The following is a 20,604-nucleotide window of genomic DNA, read 5'->3' on the forward strand; positions in this document are numbered from 1 at the left end:
TGCAATGCACACACAGTTAAGCAGCATAAATATTTGTTAACGAAGTCTAATCTTGTTGTGATTATTATTACTTTTAGTGCTACTAATACCAGTGGCTTACAAGACTCAGCTCTATTCTGCCTTGGTCAGTCCCCACCTGGAATACTGTGTCCAATTCCGGGCACCACTATTTAAGAAGGACGTTGACAAATGGGAAGAAACCCCTCACCCCCCAGAGAGATGCTGGCTCAGAGAGCCCCCTGAGCTTAGACTACGAAGCCTCTGAGGGCATGCAGAGTGCCAATCCCCCCGGGGGCCCCTCTCTCTCCCGGGCCCACCTGGGGGCCCTGCCCCTGCCAGCCTCTCTGGCCTCTGAGGGCGTGCAGAGTGCAGATCCCCCCGGGGCCCCTCTCCCTCCTGGGGGCCCTGCCCCTGCCAGCCTCTCCGGCCTCTGAGGGCGTGCAGAGTGCCAATCCCCCCGGGGCCCCTCTCTCTCCTGGGGGCCCTGCCCCTGCCAGCCTCTCTGGCCTCTGAGGGCGTGCAGAGTGCAAATCCCCCCAGGGGCCCCTCTCTCTCCCGGTCCCTCCTGGGGGCCCTGCCCCTGCCAGCCTCTCCGGCCTCTGAGGGCGTGCAGAGTGCAAATCCCCCCAGGGGCCCCTCTCTCTCCCGGGCTCACCTGGGGGCCCTGCCAGCCTCTCTGGTCTCTGAGGGCGTGCAGAGTGCAGATCCCCCCAGGGGCCCCTCTCCCTCCTGGGGGCCCTGCCCCTGCCAGCCTCTCCGGCCCTTGGTTGACTCTGGCCAGCTGGACGGGCTGCAGGCGCTGGAGTCCCTGGCGGACGAGGAGGGTCATGTGGCCCTCGGAGGGGAAGGGGCCACCTTCAAAAGGCCCTGCGACTCCCGCCAGCCTCCACCGGCAGACTTCCCAGCATGCACTGCCAGCTCCGTTGGGCCAATGGTCGAATCCCAGCATGAATAAATTTGAAATTTACTCGTTTTTCCAGTGTATAACCACATAATTCAATCTCAAGGAGTCTTATGTTCGGCTTCGCTTATTAGCTTTATGGATAAATTAACCTCTATCAGGTTTCATTTCATTTCCCTCAGGTCCTTCTTCCCAGCATGCTTTGCTGCCCCTTCTTCTCACAAACAAGGATCCTGTTTCCTATCATTTTATTTTTCTCTAAACGTATTTGGATTCTTCCATTTAAACTTGAGGGAGAAAGAGAGGAGGCTTTTCCTCACAGCCTTTCCCTCGCCCTTCCCAGGCTGCCCTGCGCAACCTTCCTCCTGGCCTGCTAATAAACTAAGAACAACCAATTATTATACTCATCAACCCCCATAACCCAGGAAGTCGCGAAGAGACCTCGTCCTTTTCCTCGTTCCCTTGGAGGCACCGAGAACGGCTTCCCCCTTTTCCCCACGTCCCGCGGCTCCTGCGCCCTGGACAACAGAGGCCAAAATGGCGCTGGCCACCCGCCAGTTGCTTTACCTGCAATTTAGAGCTCCAAAAATGCTTTAAATGCATGTTGTGGCTGTGATTTTTATAGTGCTTTTAATATTCTGTTGGGAGCCGCCCAGAGTGGCCATTATTATTATTATTATTATTATTATTATTATTATTATTATTATTATTATTATTATTATTATCTCATCGCCTTGATTGCAATGAAACCTAATGCAGACCCATTGAAATGCAAATATTAACTTGGTTTTGGGTTTACACCAACCATTCTTCTTTTCCCAATACCCCTGAGATGTTAAACTGGGATCTTTCATGAGGAAGGGTGGCATATAAATCAAATAAAGGAGAAGAAATTTGGAGTATTGAGTAAATTTAGTTCTAAAAATATTTATTTAGTACATTACCGTATTGGCCCAAATATAAGCCGCACCTTTAAAATTCAAGGGGGAGGAAAGAAGACAATACCGGAATATAAGCCGCTCCCTTCAAATTCCGCAGGCACTCTCTCCTGTTCCATTTTACCGTATGTCTGTTCCGGCAGCGATATTGTAAAAGCCAGCTTTCGTAAGGCCGTGAATTTAAGCCGCACTTTAACCTTTCACGGTCAGAATTTGGGAGGAAAGTGAGGCTTATAATCAGGCCAATACGGTAATGTACTACGACAAAGACTATGGCTACAGAGCACTCTGATATGCGTGTTCATTAAATCAAGTTTAATGATGATGATGATGATGTTGCAATGGAGGAGTGCAGGGAAAAAGAAAACTCCTGGCACTCATTCTTTCTTGCTACAGAATTAAAAGATTTCTCTGCTTTTCTCCTTCTTTTTCCCTTGGGTGGTGTGTTCAGCAGTCGCCCTCAGGGGAAACAGGTGTCCCCCCCCCCCCCTTGGAGGAAAAGGACTGATCGGATCCTGGCTGTGACATCGGCTCAGAATCCCAGCCTCACTTGACAGTTGAGGCCAACAGCCGTTTGGTGGTTTCTCTGCAAGTGAATCAGAAAAAACTGTTATTAGACACCGAAAAAGCAAAGTCTGAAGACTGATGTCTGGGGAAATGGTGAGGGGACCAGCAGGAAACTGCTAAGGGAGTTTTGAGTCCTTTTATTCTGTTGCAGTTGCAGAGAAAGGAGGGTGGGGGGTGGGGGGTGGGGGGTTGGGGTCCGCCCCAGGTGTCATCACAGAGGGGGGTGGCAAAAGGACATAAAGCCGTGTTTAAAATAAAAATAAAAATTGGGCTCACCAAACCTTTTAGTTGAGTCAAAAAACGCGGCTGGCACTGGGCGCCACACCGCGGGGGCTGGCACTTACCGGGGGGGGGGGGGCTGCAGAGTGCCTGATCCACGCATCTCTCCTGGGGGTGACTTCGTGGCTTGGGCCCCTGCAGGCTGGGTGCTGCCTGAAACAGAAGCGTGGGGCTTGCGTCTGCCCCCTGCCTCTCCCTCAGCCGCCCTACAGCTGGGGGGGGGGAGGCAGAGGATGGGCTCCAGAAAGCCCACAGGACCCCCGCGTTGAACCGGGCACCCAAGCAGCTGGCTATGCCGCTGTTCTGTTGTTTCAGTTATGGGTGCCTTGAGAGTGAATGTGCTGTGCTTGCTGCCCCACTTGTCCTGATGGACCAGCCCCCCCATGGCGCCAGGGCTGTAGGGCTTCCCTGGCTAGCGACTCAATGTGGGCAGGAGAGTTTGCCTTCTGGGTTCCTCTCTCATTTTGGGATGCTCTCTTTCTCCTCTCTCCCCACCATCAACTCTGGGGTCCTGTCTCTGCTAGCAGTCAGCCATTGAGGAGGACATTCTCAAGGAGGACGAAGGAAAAGGCAAGGAGGAGACCGCAAGACGGCTGGATCTCCTCAGCCCTGACTGGGTAGGTGGCCATGGCCTAAGTGGTGATTGGCAGAAGGGGAGGGGGGCATATCAATCGTAGGATGAGACTGTTGTTTCAGTTATGGGTGCCTTGAGTTTTAATGTTTGGTTGCGTTTTTTAATTGCTCGTTTGTTGCATCTTTTCCTTGCAGGTTCCAAGTATGTCACCATTTTCGAGTGTTTCCTCCCTGTCCTCCCTGGATTCCCTTTGGGACTCCCTCAATGAGGTACGTAGCAGACAGAGCAGGAGGGAAGCCCTGCTGAGCTGCACATGGGCAACCCTGAGGCTGGGGAGGAGGAGGAGGAGGAGGAAGAGGATGCTGGCTGGCTGACCGGCCAGGCCACCTTCTGGACGGTTGAGAGCAAGGGGGCAAACAGGCAGGGGGCTGCTAAGGGCAGACCATGCTTGCTGCCCCACTCCTCCTGATGGACCAGCCCCCCATGGCGCCAGGGCTGTAGGGCTTCCCTGGTTAGCGACTCAATGTAGGCAAGAGAGTTTCCCTTCTGGGTTCCTCTCTCATTCTGGGCTGCTCTCTTTCTCCTCTCTCCCCACCGTCAACTCTGGGGTCCTGTCTCTGCTAGCAGTCAGCCATTGAGGAGGACATTCTCAATGACAAGGAGGACGAAGGAAAAGGCGAGGAGGAGACCGCAAGACGGCTGGATCTCCTCAGCCCTGACTGGGTAGGTGGCCGTGGCCTAAGTGGTGATTGGCAGAAGGCGAGGGAAGCATATCAACCGCAGAATGGAACTGTTGTTTCAGTTATGGGTGCCTTGAGAGTGAATGTGCTGTGCTTGCTGCCCCACTCGTCCTGATGGACCAGCCCCCCATGGCGCCAGGGCTGTAGGGCTTCCCTGGCTAGCGACTCAACATGGGCAGGAGAGTCTGCCTTCTGGGTTCCTCTCTCATTTTGGGATGCTCTCTTTCTCCTCTCTCCCCACCATCAACTCTGGGGTCCTGTCTCTGCTAGCAGCCAGCCATTGAGGAGGACATTCTCAAGGAGGACGAAGGAAAAGGCAAGGAGGAGACCGCAAGACGGCTGGATCTCCTCAGCCCTGACTGGGTAGGTGGCCGTGGCCTAAGTGGTGATTGGCAGAAGGCGAGGGAAGCATATCAACCGCAGAATGGAACTGTTGTTTCAGTTATGGGTGCCTTGAGTTTTAACGTTTGGTTGCGTTTTTTAATTGCTCGTTTTTTGCATCTTTTCCTTGCAGGTTCCAATTATGTCACCATTTTCGAGTGTTTCCTCCCTGTCCTCCCTGGATTCCCTTTGGGACTCCCTCAATGAGGTACGTAGCAGACAGAGCAGGAGGGAAGCCCTGCTGAGCTGGAGAACCCTGAGGCTGGGGAGGAGGAGGAGGAGGAAGCCGGCTGGCCGGTCAGGCCACCTTCTGGACTGGTCGTGAGCAAGGGGGCAGGCAGGCAGGCAGGCAGGCAGGGGGCTGCTAAGGGTATGCTTGCTGCCCTACTTGTCCTGATGGACCAGCCCCCCATGGCGCCAGGGCTGTAGGGCTTCCCTGGCTAGCGACTCAATGTGGGTTCCTGTCTCATTCTGGGCTGCTCTCTTTCTCCCCTCTCCCCACCACCAATGCCACCACCTCTGGGGTCCTGTCTCTGCTGGCAGGCAGCCTCTGAAGTGGCTATCAAGGAGGAAGAGCCACAGGAAGTACCAGAGAGCCCCCCAGAGGAGGACGGGGAGGCCCTTGATTTGCCGTGCCCCCCACCTGGAGAACACCTGGAGGCAAGCGTAATCGAGGTCAGACGAAACATACATTCATTCATGACATATGAAAAGCTTCCCTGAACAGGGCTGCCTTCACATGTCTTCTAAAAGTCAGATAGTTGTTTATTTCTTTGACATCTGGCGGGAGGGCGTTCCACTGGGCGGGTGCCACTACCGAGAAGGCCCTCTGCCTGGTTCCCTGTAACTTCACTTATCGCAGTGGGGAACCGCCAGAAGGCCCTCAGCGCTGGATCTCAGAACGATGGGGGTGGAGATAATTCTCCTGGGTTGCTTTTGGTTTGGTGTTTGTTTTGTAAGATATCTCTTTTGAATGCGTTTCCAGGTGCCTCCTGCCAAAGGAAGTTATTAATTGCAAAGTGGGTTTGGCGATAATAAAACCATGTTGGCACTTTGCAAAGCCGGTTCTCTCTGGGGTTTTCCTGCCTCCTATACCTTCCCCCCACCCGCTTGTTCTTGGTTTTGTGTCTCGTTCAGATCTCTCCAAGGCTGACCACATGAGAACCTGGGAGAGGAGTGTTCCCTCCTGACTACAACCCTTTCGTATAACGCCTTGCCCCCCCCCCCAAAGGAGGGATTATGACAGCCTGCCACCACACAGGCCCTTCTTCGTGTGGCTCCTTCACAAACGGTCTGGAGGGCAGCAACACAAGAAGGTGCCTTTTCTGTGGTGGCTCCCCACTTGCGGAATGCTCTCTCCAGGGAGGCTCACCTGGCACCTTCATTATGTATCTTTGGGTGCCAAGCAAAGACGTTTCTCTAGAACAGAGCTTCCCAAACTGTGTGCTCCTCCCAGGGCTGGAAAGGGGCTAGTTGAACTGAATCCCTGTGTTGCGAAATGAGGCATGTCTCCAAAGTGTGTCACCAACATGGAAAGTTCTGCTCCAGAACCAGCCTTGGGCTAATTGGACAACGCATGGCCTTTTCAACATGCTTGTGGATTGGGAGGTTGGCTTATGAGTTCGTTTTTGTTTTTAATACATATGTTGTGTTTTTATTTTGTATTTTTATGCTGTAAGCCGCCCTGACAGCTTCAGATGAAGGACGGCGTACGGATTTAATCAATCAATTGTTTGTTTGTTTGTTTGTTTGATTGATTGATTAATGATTGTGGCATTTTCCCAGAATCTGGAGGTGAATTGTTTACTTTTCTCACAGGACTGCGAGGAAGAGAGGCCTCCGAAGACCCCCACTTGCTTGGGTTCCATTATCTCCCGGATTCGCAAGATCTTCAGAAGAGCGCTGCTGCCAGCACCACCAGTGCCACCAGAGCAACCCAATACAAGAGGCAGCAGTGGGGTGCAGGGGGAAAGGAGGCCACTCTGCACGTGGCTCAGGCGCTGGATGCGGCAGCATCGCAGCTGTGTCCACCCTGAACCAAGATGAGGAGGAGTTGGGAGGCTTGCACCGATCCGCCCAGGGGGATTTTGCCACCCCCCCTGGGATGACACTTGGGGCGATACCCCCCCCGACACCCCACCTTCCTCCGCCAGTGGTGGCAGGGGAAGTAGCACCTGGAGGCGCCAGAGCCCTAAGGGACATTTCCTTTTTGTTGTCCTTGCACAGGTCTTAATCCTTGTGGTCCAAACTGGAGAGGAGGAAGAAAATATCAGAACGCGGAGGCAAGCGGGGCAAGAAACCCAAACTCTCGTGGCCCTACACCAGCGTCCCACACGGCCAGCCCCAGTCCTAGAGCCCGACACCTTTTGAGAAGACAGCGGGCAAAGGGTGGACGGCGAAGGAGAAGTGCGTGAGAACGACAGCGTCTGCGGTGGTGGAGGAGAAGGAGAAGGCAGGACTGAGAGGGGAACGATCCTGGAAGGTGGCTTGAAAAGAAAGGGCAATATGGCGTAGAAAAACTGCTAGCTCACGCTGCCCACGCCCAAAGGAGGAGGAAGGAAAGGAGGAACGCAAGCGAGCAAGAAGGGACAGCTAAAGAAAGAACTGAGAAAAGAGACAGCGAGACCTTCTGTGGGTCAAAGAAATTACAATAAGAAGGAAACTGAGTTTCCTCCCTCCAGAGCTTGCTAATGGTCCTGCATTGTTCTATTTCCTTTTTATGTATAATTCTGTATTATATTGTTGAATTGTTGTCTTAGGTGATAAGCCTATAAAGGAAGGATATAAGGGAAGGGGGGAGGTATTAAGGGAAGACTTTGAAAGGAAAGGCAGAAAATAAAAAGGGGTGGGGGAAAATAAGTGGGAGGGAACGCATAAAGGGAAGATGCAAAGCATTATATAAATTTTTTTTGTTTGTTTGAAATAAAGAAGCTAACCATTGAATCTGCATGGATCTTAAAATCATTTTGTGGAATGTTAATGGGCTAAATTGTAAGACTAGGAGGAGGAGACAGAGTGACTCCCCCTGCAGCTGCTCAGCCTTCATGGACTCAGAGGAGAAGGTCTGGTGAGAACCAACTGGCTGCAGCCTTCTTAAACAGAGCTCTCCTCAGCAATCGGATGCCTGTGGTTCCCAGGCCTAACTTGGCCCTTCCTGCTCTCTGCCTGGACCCTTGGCTTTGCAAGCATTTGCATTCCCTGACCTCTGGCTTGTCTGACTACGCGGGATGCTGTCTGCCCAACCCTCGGAACGGGCTTGGCTTCGTAGGCGGTTTCACGCAAGAGTTCTTGGAGACTTGTCTCCTGTTTGCTTGGCCTAACGTTCCTCTGAGCTTTGCACTCTGTTGTCACGGGACTCGGAACAGGGCTACGGCCAGCAAGCCTGTTGGATCAGGCCCATGTGCCCTGAAGCCCAGAGGCCAAGCAGATGCCTGGGGGAAACCTCTAGGGAAGATCAGAGCTGTGGGCATGAGAGTTTGGAGAAAGTAGCAGAAGATCTGAGAAAAGCCATGAAACTACATGGGCAAAAGACTTGAGTGGTACTTTCTAACCTTACTAGGCCTGTCAAGTTTTATCTCAAAGCATCTCCTCCTGCAAACCTCCTGCCAACTGTATGTGTCAATTTACATTTTCCTGTCCTCCCTGCATGCCAGTAAAGATTGATTGATTATATTCTTACTGGGCAAAAAGATCTGTGTATTCCTGCTATTTTACTATCTTAATAGACCCAACTTCCATATCATTCATTGGGCGTTATTTAGAAATTACCTTAGTCCTGAACGCAGCATTCTTGGGCCATTTGGGATATGACAGCGACACATTTGCTCTCTCAGCTCTGGGGATTTCCCTGGCTTTAGCAGTCTAAATAGGTGTCCTGTTTTGCCATGCTTCTTTTGCCAAGATCCATAGATCTTCATTTTGCATATATCTCAAATGCTGAAAATGGATTTAAAGCAGCAGCAATGGGCACAAGCCCCTGGGGCTTCATGTTCAGCGTGTATTTCTTTCTCGCAGCCTGTATCCCAGGGGATACCTGATCAAGTCCTTTGATCTTTCTGAAGCTAATCTGGGGTCATCCTGGCTGATTTGGCACAGTCATATTTCTTAGGAAATATTGTGCACTTCCCTCTCCAAACTGAGTGAATGGTCAGTGAAACCTCAAATGTGATGTACAGACCCTCCAAGTACCCCTGTTTTCCAGGGACCGTCCGGGCTTTAACTCCACATCTGCTGTTTGAGGCACTCAAGGCTCCCGGAAGTTATCAAGGTGAGACTTCTTCCACTTCCAATTATCGAAATCATAGTGATTTCCTCTTCCAGAAACTCAAGAGATATTTCTGGAGATTGCCTAATCACCAGGCGCAACAACAGTGTGATGTTGTTAATTGCACAGTGGCTGCAAAAGAACATTGGTGCAGAGAATATTTCCTGTGCCAGAAAGCGATCGATTTCTCCAAGATTTGGTGCAGGTGAAAGGCTGAGGGGAGCAGGGATATGTCTACATGGTGCTTAACACCTCTGAACCTTGCCCAGATTGGGACAGCCACTGCAGCTTTCGTCTTGCATGAGTCTTTTGATTATTCTGCTTGGCTGGCTCAGGGCATCAGAGGAGCCACAGGGGAGGAGGAGGTGGAGCCAGAATGAAACCTTTGATGCTTCTCTGGCTATTTCGGCTGCTAAAGATGCCCAATGGGCTCTGTGGGAACCGGGAGGCAAAATGCCCCTTGAATCTGATCAGGGATGAATCTGATCTACAAAATTACTACCAGTACCAGTCTGGAGATCTTCTTATTAGTGGGATCATATCTCCAAAACATTTGCACAAGCAAGTTCTATATGTCTCTACACAGACACCCTTCCCCAAGACTGAGATGTAAATAATCACCCACACATACCCTCCAACATTTCCCCGAGGAAAATAGGGACGTCCTATTCCATAATAATAACTTTATTATTTATACCTCACCCACCACTCTGGGTGGCTTGCAACATAGACAAAAGCAGAAGAAAGCATTAGACATGAAGAAAACTTCCCTATACAGGGCTGCCTTCAGGCATCTCGGGGGTCGGATAACAGCATACCCTCCAACATTTCTCTGGTGCAAAGAGGGGCATCCGGAGCACGCCTCACAATATTGTTATGAAGAGGGAAAGAGAAAGGGAGAAGCATGGTGATCAGTTGAAGCTCAATGGAGGAAAGTTGGTATGTCGATGAAAGAAATAAACGATAAAATGATAAGAAACAAAGTGTCAGGGGTCAAGGTAAAGAGGCGTCTCTTCAGTATTCAGCAGCAATTATGCAATAAAGACGACAGCGTAGAGCCCCTCAGCTATGCCCTAAATCACAAGGTTGCTCTGGTGACCAAAAGTGAGAGAAAACCTGCACACCACATAAACAACTTTAAAAAGTAATGAACAAACTATTTTTGCCCCTCTTTCCCTGTTTGACATTATCATCTAATGACCTCCCCCACAGATCCATCCCGCTTGCTGTCATGGCTTCTTTGCTCTTTGGGGCTCTTTGGGGCTCCCCCCCCCAAAAAAGTGCGCCCTATGAGCCGGTGCGCCCTATAGGGCAAAAAATACAGTAAATGCTTTATGAGTCACTGATAAAGCATTTATATTAATTAGCCAAGATTACATCCTACTTAAACTTTCATCACTCCATACAAGTGGAAAGCTTACTAGACTCTCAGTCTTATAGCAATTCAACCTGCAGCGTTCCAATGAAAGGTGCTATATAAATTTAATAAATAAAGATCCTGAGAAAGCTGACTTGTTTGTTTGTCTGTTTGTTTGTTTGTTGAATCTATATACTGCCCTGTACGTGGAGGTCTCAGGGCGGGTCACAGAACAAAATTAATATACAAAACCAGAAGATATATAATCAAAATAAAAACAACAACCCAATAACACCCCAAAAAGAAGCACATTTTAAAAGCGCAAAGGATGTCAATCAAATCAACCAAAAAGGAACGTTTTTGCCTGATGTATAATGAATGCGCTAGGTGAACTTCCCTGGGGAGAGCATTCCACAGACAGGGAGCCACTGCAGAGAAGGCCCCGTTCTTGTGTTGCCACCCTCCTGACCTCTTGAGGAGGAGGCACCCGAAGAAGGGCCTCAGAAGATGATCTCAGGGTCCGGGTCGGATCATATGGAAAGAGGCGGTCCTTGAGGTATTGCGGTCCTGAGCCATTTAAGGCTTTCTAGGTCAAAGCCAGCACTTTGAATTGGGCCCAGAAATGAATTGGTAGCCAGTGCAGTCGGACCAGGATCAGCGTATTGTGCACTAGCAGAAGTTTCCGAACTGTCTTCAGAGGCAGCCCTACGTATAACGCATTGCAGTAATCTAGCCTTGAGATTACCAGAGCATAGACAACAGTAGTTAGGCTATCCCTGTCCAGATAGGGGCGTAGCTGGACCACCAACCAAAGCTGATGGAAGGCACTCCCCGCCACTGAGGAGTCCCGAGCCTCGAGCGACAGCAAAGGATCTAGGTGTATCCCCAAGCTATGAGCCTGCTCCTTCAGAGGAAGCGTAACCCCATCAAGAGCAGGCGACCTCCTACCCATCTGGTCTAGGGAACCACCCACTAACAGTGCCCCGGTCTTATGTGGATGGAGCTTCAGTTGGTTGGCTCTCATCCAGTCCATTGCCGAGACAAGACACTGGTCCAGCACTTCCACTGCCTCCCCTGCAGATGTGAAGGAGAAATAGAGCTGAGTGTCATCAGCATCATTCCGACAACATACTTGAAACCTCCAGATAACCCCACCCAGCAATTTCATGTAGATGTTCAACAATGTGGGGGACAGGACTGAGCCCTGCGGAACCCCACATTCAAGGTTCCCAGCGCTGAAAAGTAACACCGTCTGGGAATGACCATCCAAGTAGGACAGGAACCACCACCACCATCTGGTGTGCGACCACATGCTCCAAAACCTTGCTCAGCAAAGGGAGATTAGCAACAGTGATGTCCCTAATCAAATGGTGCATGGATTTTAGGAAATAGGTCAAATAAATAGATACATACATATTAATAATTACTTGATAAAGAATAACAAAGCTGCTAGAATGCTAGCCTGGCTTCTGCGCACACAATTTGTTTATGAGTAGAGAAGTTTCTGCTCAAAGACGGGGAGCAAGTTGGTTCCATGTGCAACAGAAGCTCTCCTTCCGCAGAACATGTCAAAGGGGAAGGGAGAGTCAAAAGTTCAGAGCAACCTTTCTTCCCTCCACCAACCCCAGAGAGCTTCCCTCTGTTGGAGAAGCCTTTCAAAGAAGTGGTGGAAATTCACTTGAAGTGGCTTCAAAACCACCAAGGCGCTACTTCCCTTCAGGGGGAGAACCAGAAGAGAGCAGCAGGAATCAAGCAGCCCAGACCCACCCAAAGCGGCCAGAGGGTGGGCTTGAGAAATCCCTCCCCATCGCAGGTTCCACCAGTCTCTGTCTCTAGCAGCCTCCAAGAAACAAGATCCCACCACCAGGTATCCCGTTGACAGTACTGAGGATGGCATTTCTCAGCATTCTCCATTGATTGATTTTTATTTATTCATATTTATTCCTTTATTTATTGATGTACTGAATCTAAATACAGTGGTGCCCCGCAAGACGAATGCCTCGCAAGACGAAAAACTCGCTAGACGAAAGGGTTTTGCGTTTTTTGAGGTGCTTCGCAAGACCAATTTCCCTATGGGCTTGCTTCGCAAGACGAAAACGTCTTGCAAGTTTGTTTCCTTTTTCGTAAAACCGTTAATACCCAGGGTGCATTGCTTGAAGAGGTGCAGTTGCGACTTGACTTCGAGGAGCAACTCATAGCATGCGGTGTGGTAGCCTTTTTTGAGGTTTTTGAAGACTTTGGTGATTTTTGAAGCTTTTCCAAAACTTCTTTTGCAGCCATTTGGTAAGTTAAACTTTTAAAACTTTTTGGGGGGTTTTTGGATTTTGGGTTGGAGTGTTTGGAATTCAAGGACTTGGTGTTGGGGAGGGGTTTGCAAGAATCTGGAAGCTTGTGTGGTTTTTTCCTGCATTTTTATGATTTTCTGTGACCATTGGGCCACTCTGCTGTTTTTTTAAAAAAAAAATTCTGGGTTTGAATTTCTGTGTACTGTACACTTTGTTGATTTTTAAATGTTTTTCTGTCATGTTTAGAAACTTAATTTATTGTTCCTTCAATTTTTGAAATGCTCTTTACAGTAGGTGTGACTTTAAAGAGCACTTAATAAACACTTGTTGTACCAAATTTGGCTTTGTTTGGACTTTTTTTGACCATAGGAACGCATTAATTGAATTTCAATGCATTCCTATGGGATTTCGTGCTTCGCAAGACGAAAAATTCGCTAGACGAAAAAAATCGTGGAACGAATTAATTTCGACTTGCGAGGCACCACTGTATCGCCCTACCCCTGGAGGTCTCAATGTGGTTCAAAATAAAAAACCACAACATATATAATCAAAATAAAAACAACAAGCCAATAATGCCCCCCCAACCCCCACATTTTAAAAGGGCTTAGGATGCCTGGGATACAAGGCTGGGACTCCTTCATCTGGCTGCTGTCCATCCCTGACTCTCCCACCTCTTCTTAAAACCTCCAATAAATCATAGAATGGGAGACTTGGAAAGGGACCCCAAGGTCATCAAGTCCAGCCCCCTGCAATGCAGGAATCTCAGCTAAAGAATCCCAACAGATGGACATCCAAACTCTGCTTCAAAACCTCCAAGGAAGGAGAGTCCATGGTTGGATCCAGCTCCTTCTTTGGTGCTTGTGAGCAAAGTTCAGGCCAAACTTCCAACTTCCCAGCACACCCCTTGACTTCTGTCCAACATGTTTTTCTCCACTTCTGCACCTGCCGCTTGAGCCATTCAAGACTCCAGAAAGTTATTGTGCTGAAACTTATTCCACTTAGAATAGTCGAAATTATAGTGATCTCATCTTCTAAAAGCTCAGGAGATGTTTCTGGAGATTACATCAGCCTCAGAAAGCAGCATGACAATATTAATTGCGCTGTGTCTGGGAAAGAAAAAGTTAGTGCAGATAATATTTCCTGTGTTGGAGACAGACTGAGTCAAGATGCAGAGCTGTCGAAGGAGGGGTGTGCCTGCCTTGCGCTTCCTAGCTCCGAAGGTAGAGCTGAAAACCACCCAGATTGGGAAAGCCCAGGCAGTCTGGCCTTGCAGGAGTCTTTGGGTTCTTCAGCTTTGCCTCCTTGGCAGGTAAGAGGAGGAGGAGGCAGAGCCAGAATGAGATCCCTGCTTCTGCTGCTCATGATGCCCTTTGGAGTCTGCGGGAACCACAAGGCGAAATGCCCCTTGAATCTGGTCAGGGATGAAACGGATGCTCGCAATTACTACCGGCCGGGACACTTTCTCATCAGTGGGATCATCTCTCCAATACGCCTTCTTGAGACAACTCCATACAACTTTACTCAGACACCCTTCGTCAGGAATGGACTGTATGTAAAATCATATGCGGATGGGTTTCACGGTCCTCCAGTCCTTGTAATGGTTGAAATAGGAAAGAGCCCCTATCTCAGGGCTGGGGAGCCAAGGGCTGATGTTGCAGGACTGCCCTGCCCTGACCATTGGTCTTGCTGGCTGGGGCTGATGGGAGCTGGGGGGTCCAGGAGAAGATTCCACACATACCTCTCCAATTTCCTTATTCCCTCTTTCTTCCTAAGTAAAACAATCCTGTGCCTATTCCTCTGTGTTGCTTTTAATAGAATGCAAGAAATCTGGTAGGGGTTCAAAAGGATGCACTGAATTTCCCCACCTGCAGGATGCCATGAAACTCAGTGAATTTCCAAGGCTCAAAGGTTTTATTCAATATTATTCCATTTGTACAATTCATAAACTGTCCTTAAGGAATGCTACAGTTTTGCACATGGAATTTTGAGAACCTCTGGGTGACCTTTGGTAGCTGAAGAGTAGGAAAGATGTGCTTTAATTGAAAGGATAAATAAAATAATATGTCAGGGGAGTTCCTTGTAAGTGGACTTAGATCTCTAAAATATGAAAAGGAATCATTCCTTTTTTGACCACACACAACTGGCCTCATTTCAAAGTATTGAGGTGTTTGAGGTTTCTTCCTAAGCCAGAGGGTGGCATGAAACTCAAGCAATTTCCAAACTGCTAAGATTATTTTATGTTTATTCTGTTTGGGTCATTTGTGAACAACCTTATCGCAGTTCTCTTTACACAATGCAAGGGGAGACCTACAGCCCAACATGGGGAAATCTGTCTCAGCTACATTAAAGGTTTCCTCCTCCAATCCCAGCACTTTCCCCTTTCTGTCATTTTTTTAAAAAAAATTAGAAGCGTTTTAAGAAACTCCTGAAAATGGTTGGATTTTTATGGGTGAAGAAGAGGAATGATATGCTTCAAATAAAATGATTATGTAAAATAATACAGACCAGGGGGTGTCGTCATTGGTGGAGTCATCGATGAAAAATATGAGCAAAATTATAAATTTTGCTACACACTCAAACCTGAAAGCCAACAGGCCTCATTTCCAAGTCAAAGGGGACTGAGGTATTTGGTGCTTCAATAAAATTGTCTGTTATCTACCTGTAGTCTAGCCCCTTGGAAGGCGCCAAAGACCACTGCAGCAAAAGCAGGCTTTGCAGCAACTTCCCAGTATAGCACACATTTTGAGGGGCACCTTCATTGCTTACTCATAGAACCACAGTAGAATAGAATCATAGAGTTGTAGAGATGGAAGGGACCCGGAGGAATCAAACCTGAAGCATCCATGACACATGGTCACCTTCGGAGGGAGTCTGTTCCACTGCTGAACAGCTCTGTGTGCTGTTTGCATCAAAGCTCCGGTCATGGAGCAGAGGTCTCCAAAATTTTGTTCAATGCTAGACAGGAAAAGGGTTGATATTAATGCAAAAGGATGGATGGATGGATAAATAAATAAATAAATCTAAGCGTTGTGGATCATATAATGTTTCCTTCCTCCCATTAATATGAATATCAGTTTCACTCTTTAAATGATTCATTTATTGCAGGGCATCAGCTAGGTTCGACTGGTACATGTTGTCTTTCCTGTTCACCATCCAAGAGATCAACCAGGATCTCAGGATCTTACCCAACATCACCCTGGGCTACAACATCTATGAGAACTATTTCGATGCAGGGATGACTTCGAATGCCATGCTAGAGCTGCTTGCAGGCAGTGGATGCAATATTCCCAATTATCACTGTGGAGAACAGAATCACCTGCTGGCTGTTCTTGAAAGAAGCAATACTGTCATCTCAAAAGTGATTTCAGCCTTGTCAGGCATCTACAAAATCCCACAGGTAACTAACTAGTGGGAGAGCATGGAGGGACAAAGAATTTCAACTCCATAAGATTCTATTTTCTCTTTGGAGGGGTCAAGTGGGGATATTTTTAAAAATGGGGAAATCCTGAGCTATGGATCCTACATCCCTTTTTCAAAACTGAGCCTTCACCAACTTGTCACCTCCAGATGTTTCAGACTAAAACTCCCATCAGCGTCAGCCAGCAGAGATTTAGATATCGGTCATTACAGATAATTAAATATCTGTTATGCTGAAATTAAAGTAAATTGCTGGTCTTTTGCTTTCCTTGCTAGATCAGTCATGGTTTTACTGTCCAGTTTCTCGAAGGTAAAACCCTGTTCCCTTTTGTCTTCCGGATGAGTCCCAAAGAGGAAAGTCAGTACCAGGGGATTGTTGAATTGCTCCTGTATTTTGGATGGACGTGGATTGGCCTCTGCACTCCAGACAATGACAGTGGAGAAAGATTTGTGAGCGCTGTGAAACCTCTGATGCTCAGCAAAGGGATCTGCATTGCTTTATCAAAAAGAGTACCAGAAAATGATATAAATCAATTTATCAGGCCTGGGGAACTTTTTTTCCTATGGAGACAAGTTGGGGTATTTGTTTCCTATATAACCACTGCACTGGATATCACGTTATTCATGGTAGTACACGATATCTGTGAGAAGGAAATAGGGGCAAAAGTCTGGATCACAACAGCTTTGGTAGAAAACAGAATTGGCTTTTTAATCCCTCCAGATCTATTCCAGCACCTCCATGGTTCTCTGTTCTTTGCAATTGAGACTGGAATAAGGATGAGCAAAGTTGGCAAATATAGATTGCAGATCAATTTTGGGGATTATTTCAATCAAGCATTTCAGTGTTCATATTCAAAGCATCAGTTGTCGGTGAAAGGCAGGATAAGATGCAGAGAGGAGGAGAAACTGCAGCCATTGCTCCAAGGGGAGCATGAGATAGTCCTGTCTTATGACAACTATGGCACTTACATCAATGTTCAAGCTGTGGCTCAGGCCTTGCATGCTTTGCTTTCATCGAGATCCCAGAGGAGGCTGATGGTGGAGGAAGGAGAGCAATGGGGACCCGAAAGGCTACAGCCGTGGCAGGTATTTCCTTCCCCCTTTTGCAAACTGCAGTCCACACAGATGCTGATCTTGACTGGGTATAGACCTGTAAAATATCATAGTTACTATTACTAATAGTAGCTTACCTTCCAACATGTCTCCGATGAAAATAGGGATGTCCCATCCCATAACGATCATTTTGCTATTTATACCCAGGGCTTTCTTCAGGGGGAACTCGCTGGAACGCAGCTCCAGCACCTCTCAAATAGGAGCCATTTTGACCTTTGGAGGGTCTGTAGTAATAATATTAGTATTATTCTGTTTTTATATCAACTTTCATCTGAAGATCAGAGGGTGGTTTGCAGAATAAAAATACAAAATGAGAATAGAAAAAGCAAACGAAAGAAGGAAAACAAGCAAACCAAAAGCACATTAAAATGCCCAGAGATGGTTTAATCCACCCAAATCCTGGTTACAGAATAACTTTCTCGCCTGGCACCTAAAGATTTGTCACAAAGGTGTCCAGGGAGCCTCTCTGGGAGAACATCCCCCAAGCGAGGAGCCACCACAGAAAAGTCCTGTTGTGCTGCCACCCTCCAGATATCTCTATTTTATATATATATATTTATTTAATATATTTTTTTGTTTCTTTCCAAGCTCCTGTATAGTTATTCTTAAAAATATTTATGTTTGTAGCTGTTATCCATACTCCTAAATATTAAACTTTCTTCTCAATCATCAGTTCTGTCACATTTTACACCAATACTTTCGTTCTACCTTTATTTAGTTTAAAACCTGCTACTTCTCCAAACTTGAGAATCTGTTCAAGACCTTGGTTGGCTAGCCATGGGGTCTTCTACAGTTACCACATAGTCATCTGCAAATGCCTTGAGTTTATATGCTTTGTAACCTACTGTTGGGACGTGGGTGGCGCTGTGGGTTAAACTACACAGCCTAGGACTTGCAGATCAGAAGGTTGGCGGTTCAAATCCCCATGACGGGGTGAGCTCCCATTGCTCGGTCCCTGCTTCTGCCAACCTAGCAATTCGAAAGCACATCAAAGTGCAAGTAGATAAATAGGTACCGCTCCGGCGGGAAGGTAAACGGCGTTTCCATGTGCTGCTCTGGTTCGCCAGAAGCGGCTTAGTCATGCTGGCCACATGACCCGAAAGCTGTACGCCGGCTCCCTCGGCCAATAAAGCGATATGAGCGCCGCAACCCCAAAGTTGGCCGCGACTGGACCTAATGGTCAAGGGTCCCTTTACCTTTACCTTTAACCTATGTTTTCCCTTTTATTTCTTCATCTGATCTTCTACTTCTTTGTAGAAGAACTTTGCTTCAGGATGAGAACAGAAATCACGCAGCGGCAGCGTAAGGCCCTATTAGCTAAAGTGGTACCTCAGGTTAAGAACAGTGTCAGGTTAAGAATAGACCTCCAGAACAATTTAAGTTCTTAACCTGAGGTACCACTGTCATGACTCTCTGAATTTCATCATCTCTATAGTCTTCTTCGTAGAAGTCCATGAAACATGGTCAAAGGCCTTCTTTGCGTCTATAAAAATCAACACTCCTTGCTTATCATTTCTAACCTCCAGATAATAGATCTGTATCTTTTTTCAGAATCAGCGTAATCTAAGTATCTTAAATCTTTTAGTGGTTGTGCCAAATAATCTTGTAATTTCTTATAGTACTTTGCTGATAGCCCCCCTGGCCCTGGTGTTTTCCCCATTTTGGCTTGATTAATTGCCTGTTGTAGCTTCCCAGTTTCTTAATGCTGGTGCTTTCCCCTGCCATTCCAGCTTCACCCTTTCTTGAGAGAAATCCGGTGTCTGAATACTTCCAGGGGCAGACTGTGCTTGGATGAGAACTGGGAGCTGCCAGCGGACTTCGATATTATGAACTGGGCGATCTATCCCAATAAGTCTCGTGCCCTTGTGAAAATTGGGAATATAAGGAGAGGAGCATCTGCTGGCATAAAGTTCACCATTAACCCAGAAGCCATTGAGTGGAACAGGAAATTCAATAAGGTAGGGGGGATAATTGGGGGAGGGGGCTAGGAGATCCTGATTGTGCTGTTCCTTGAACAACCACTGCAAAATGACCATGTCAGGGTGACTGTCCAGTAACAGCTGGAACCACCACTCCTTCTTTCTACAGCAGCTGAGATAGGAGGGGGAATTTGGGATGCTCAAATAAAGGATACTGACCTTTCATACATGCAGAAGGATGAAAAGTAATTTATTTTACAAATGATAATTACTGATTTATTGTATTTTTTTAAAATTTGTGAGTAAGCTCACTGGTATTAAATTTGTCTTAATTTGTGGTTGATGTGGTGAAATTTGGAAAATGAATTAAGGCAATTTGGCAAAAAAAACCCCATAACCCAAACTCTCCTTTCAGTTGGGCATTGAACAGCAAAGCACTTTCTCTCTCTCTCTCTGACACACACAAAAACAAACACGTGAATGAACCGTGTGAGAGATTATTCGAATCCTGAAATTTGGGGGAATCACATGTCAGACCCATTGTCATTTGCTTAGAAGTTCTTTTAAAAAGGGAAACAGGTAAATGGAGAAGAGGAAACAGAGTTCTGTGGCTCAAACCTCAGCTGTACTGAACTAAATTTAAAGCACAAGATATTCTGGTCTCCCCAATGGTCAGTGGGGGGTTGAAAGGACCCTGATGAGGGGTCAAGTCTGCATTCCAGAGATCATGTTCTGCAGCTAAAGAGAACTGACCGCATTAAGGGAATGGGGAGATGGCAGGCAACTGGGGATCTTGGCTGCTGGAAAGGGCAACTGGGATCTCTCAGGATTCCCTGCCAGACAGACCCCTCCCCAACCTCTATGTGATTGATGTAGAGCTGTGATGATTTCCTGAATGATTCATTGGGGGCCACAACTGCAAATCTTGGGGTAGATCAGGGTTCCCCAAACTTGGGTCCCCAGCTGTCTTTGGACTACAGCTCCCATCATCCTGAGCTGGCAAGACCAGTTGTCAGGGATCACCACCATGCTATAGAGATCGCGTTGAGTGAATTACATACACACAAATACTCCTAACTGTTCCTCTTTGTTGCACCTTCTTGTCTTTCTGGTTAGACTGTACCCCGTTCCAGGTGTACAGAAAGATTTTTGATTTTTTAGACCAAGCCACACAAAAAGGAAATAATGTTGACACTTATCAAAAATAATGGATAGACGATGAAAAGCAGCAAATTTCTATCAGCAAAAGCACAATAAAAATAAATACTTCATGTGAAAATTATTACAATATAATCTATGGACCGTTTTGATCTCACTGCTATGAACATTGAATGGAAGCAATGTCTGCATTTTAAAGGTTCAGACAAAGAGGAATAGGCAGGATCCAAACAATGCAGTTAACAGAAGTGGAGTGGTCACTGCCTCTCAGTTGATCCTAGATCACAATGTTAATAGAGCACAGATCATTAGGGATGTAAGTGATGCTACAGCTATTCGTTTTCTCTTCCCCAGATGCAGAACATTGCACCAAATGCTCAGAAGATCACCATTCAAACAAGGACAGAGATCAATGTGTCCCCAAGATTATCATCTTCCTGGCTTATGAAGAATATTTGGGAATGGTTTTAGCTTCCGTTGCCCTCTTCTTGTCCTTAACAGCAGGCATTGTGTTGGGAATCTTCATTAAATACAAGGAAACTCCCATAGTCAAAGCCAACAACCGGGACCTCTCCTACATCCTCCTCGTCTCCCTCCTGCTTTCCTTTCTGTCCTCCTTCCTCTTCATCGGGCGCCCAAGGAAAGAGACCTGCCTTCTCCGACAAACGGCCTTCAGCATCATCTTCTCAGTTGCTGTTTCTTCTGTCTTGG

At 47.4% G+C, this 20,604-nt stretch overlaps 1 protein-coding gene across 7 annotated transcripts in view; it reads left to right on the top strand.

Annotated features, from left to right (window-relative positions):
* The first annotated feature begins 826 nt into the window (after nt 1-826).
* Nucleotides 827-20,604, top strand: part of LOC308577692 (uncharacterized protein) — a 29,069-nt gene continuing 9,291 nt past the window's right edge. Inside the window, exons 1-6 of one of the 7 annotated variants that reach the window (XM_081178098.1) lie at nt 900-2,499; nt 3,454-3,528; nt 3,884-3,982; nt 4,514-4,588; nt 4,924-5,055; nt 6,199-6,746. In XM_081178098.1, coding sequence (XP_081034224.1) covers nt 2,485-2,499; nt 3,454-3,528; nt 3,884-3,982; nt 4,514-4,588; nt 4,924-5,055; nt 6,199-6,426 — 624 coding nt within the window. In that variant the 5' untranslated portion in view covers nt 900-2,484 and the 3' untranslated portion in view covers nt 6,427-6,746. Of the gene's footprint in view, nt 2,500-2,594; nt 3,303-3,453; nt 3,529-3,883; nt 3,983-4,513; nt 4,589-4,923; nt 5,056-6,198; nt 6,747-20,604 lie in introns of those variants that run through there. The other 6 variants (XM_081178099.1, XM_081178100.1, XM_081178101.1 and 3 more) reach the window with 6 other exon arrangements.

Source organism: Podarcis bocagei (genome assembly GCF_964188305.1).
Source record: "Podarcis bocagei genome assembly, chromosome: 18".
Lineage (NCBI taxonomy): Eukaryota > Metazoa > Chordata > Lepidosauria > Squamata > Lacertidae > Podarcis > Podarcis bocagei.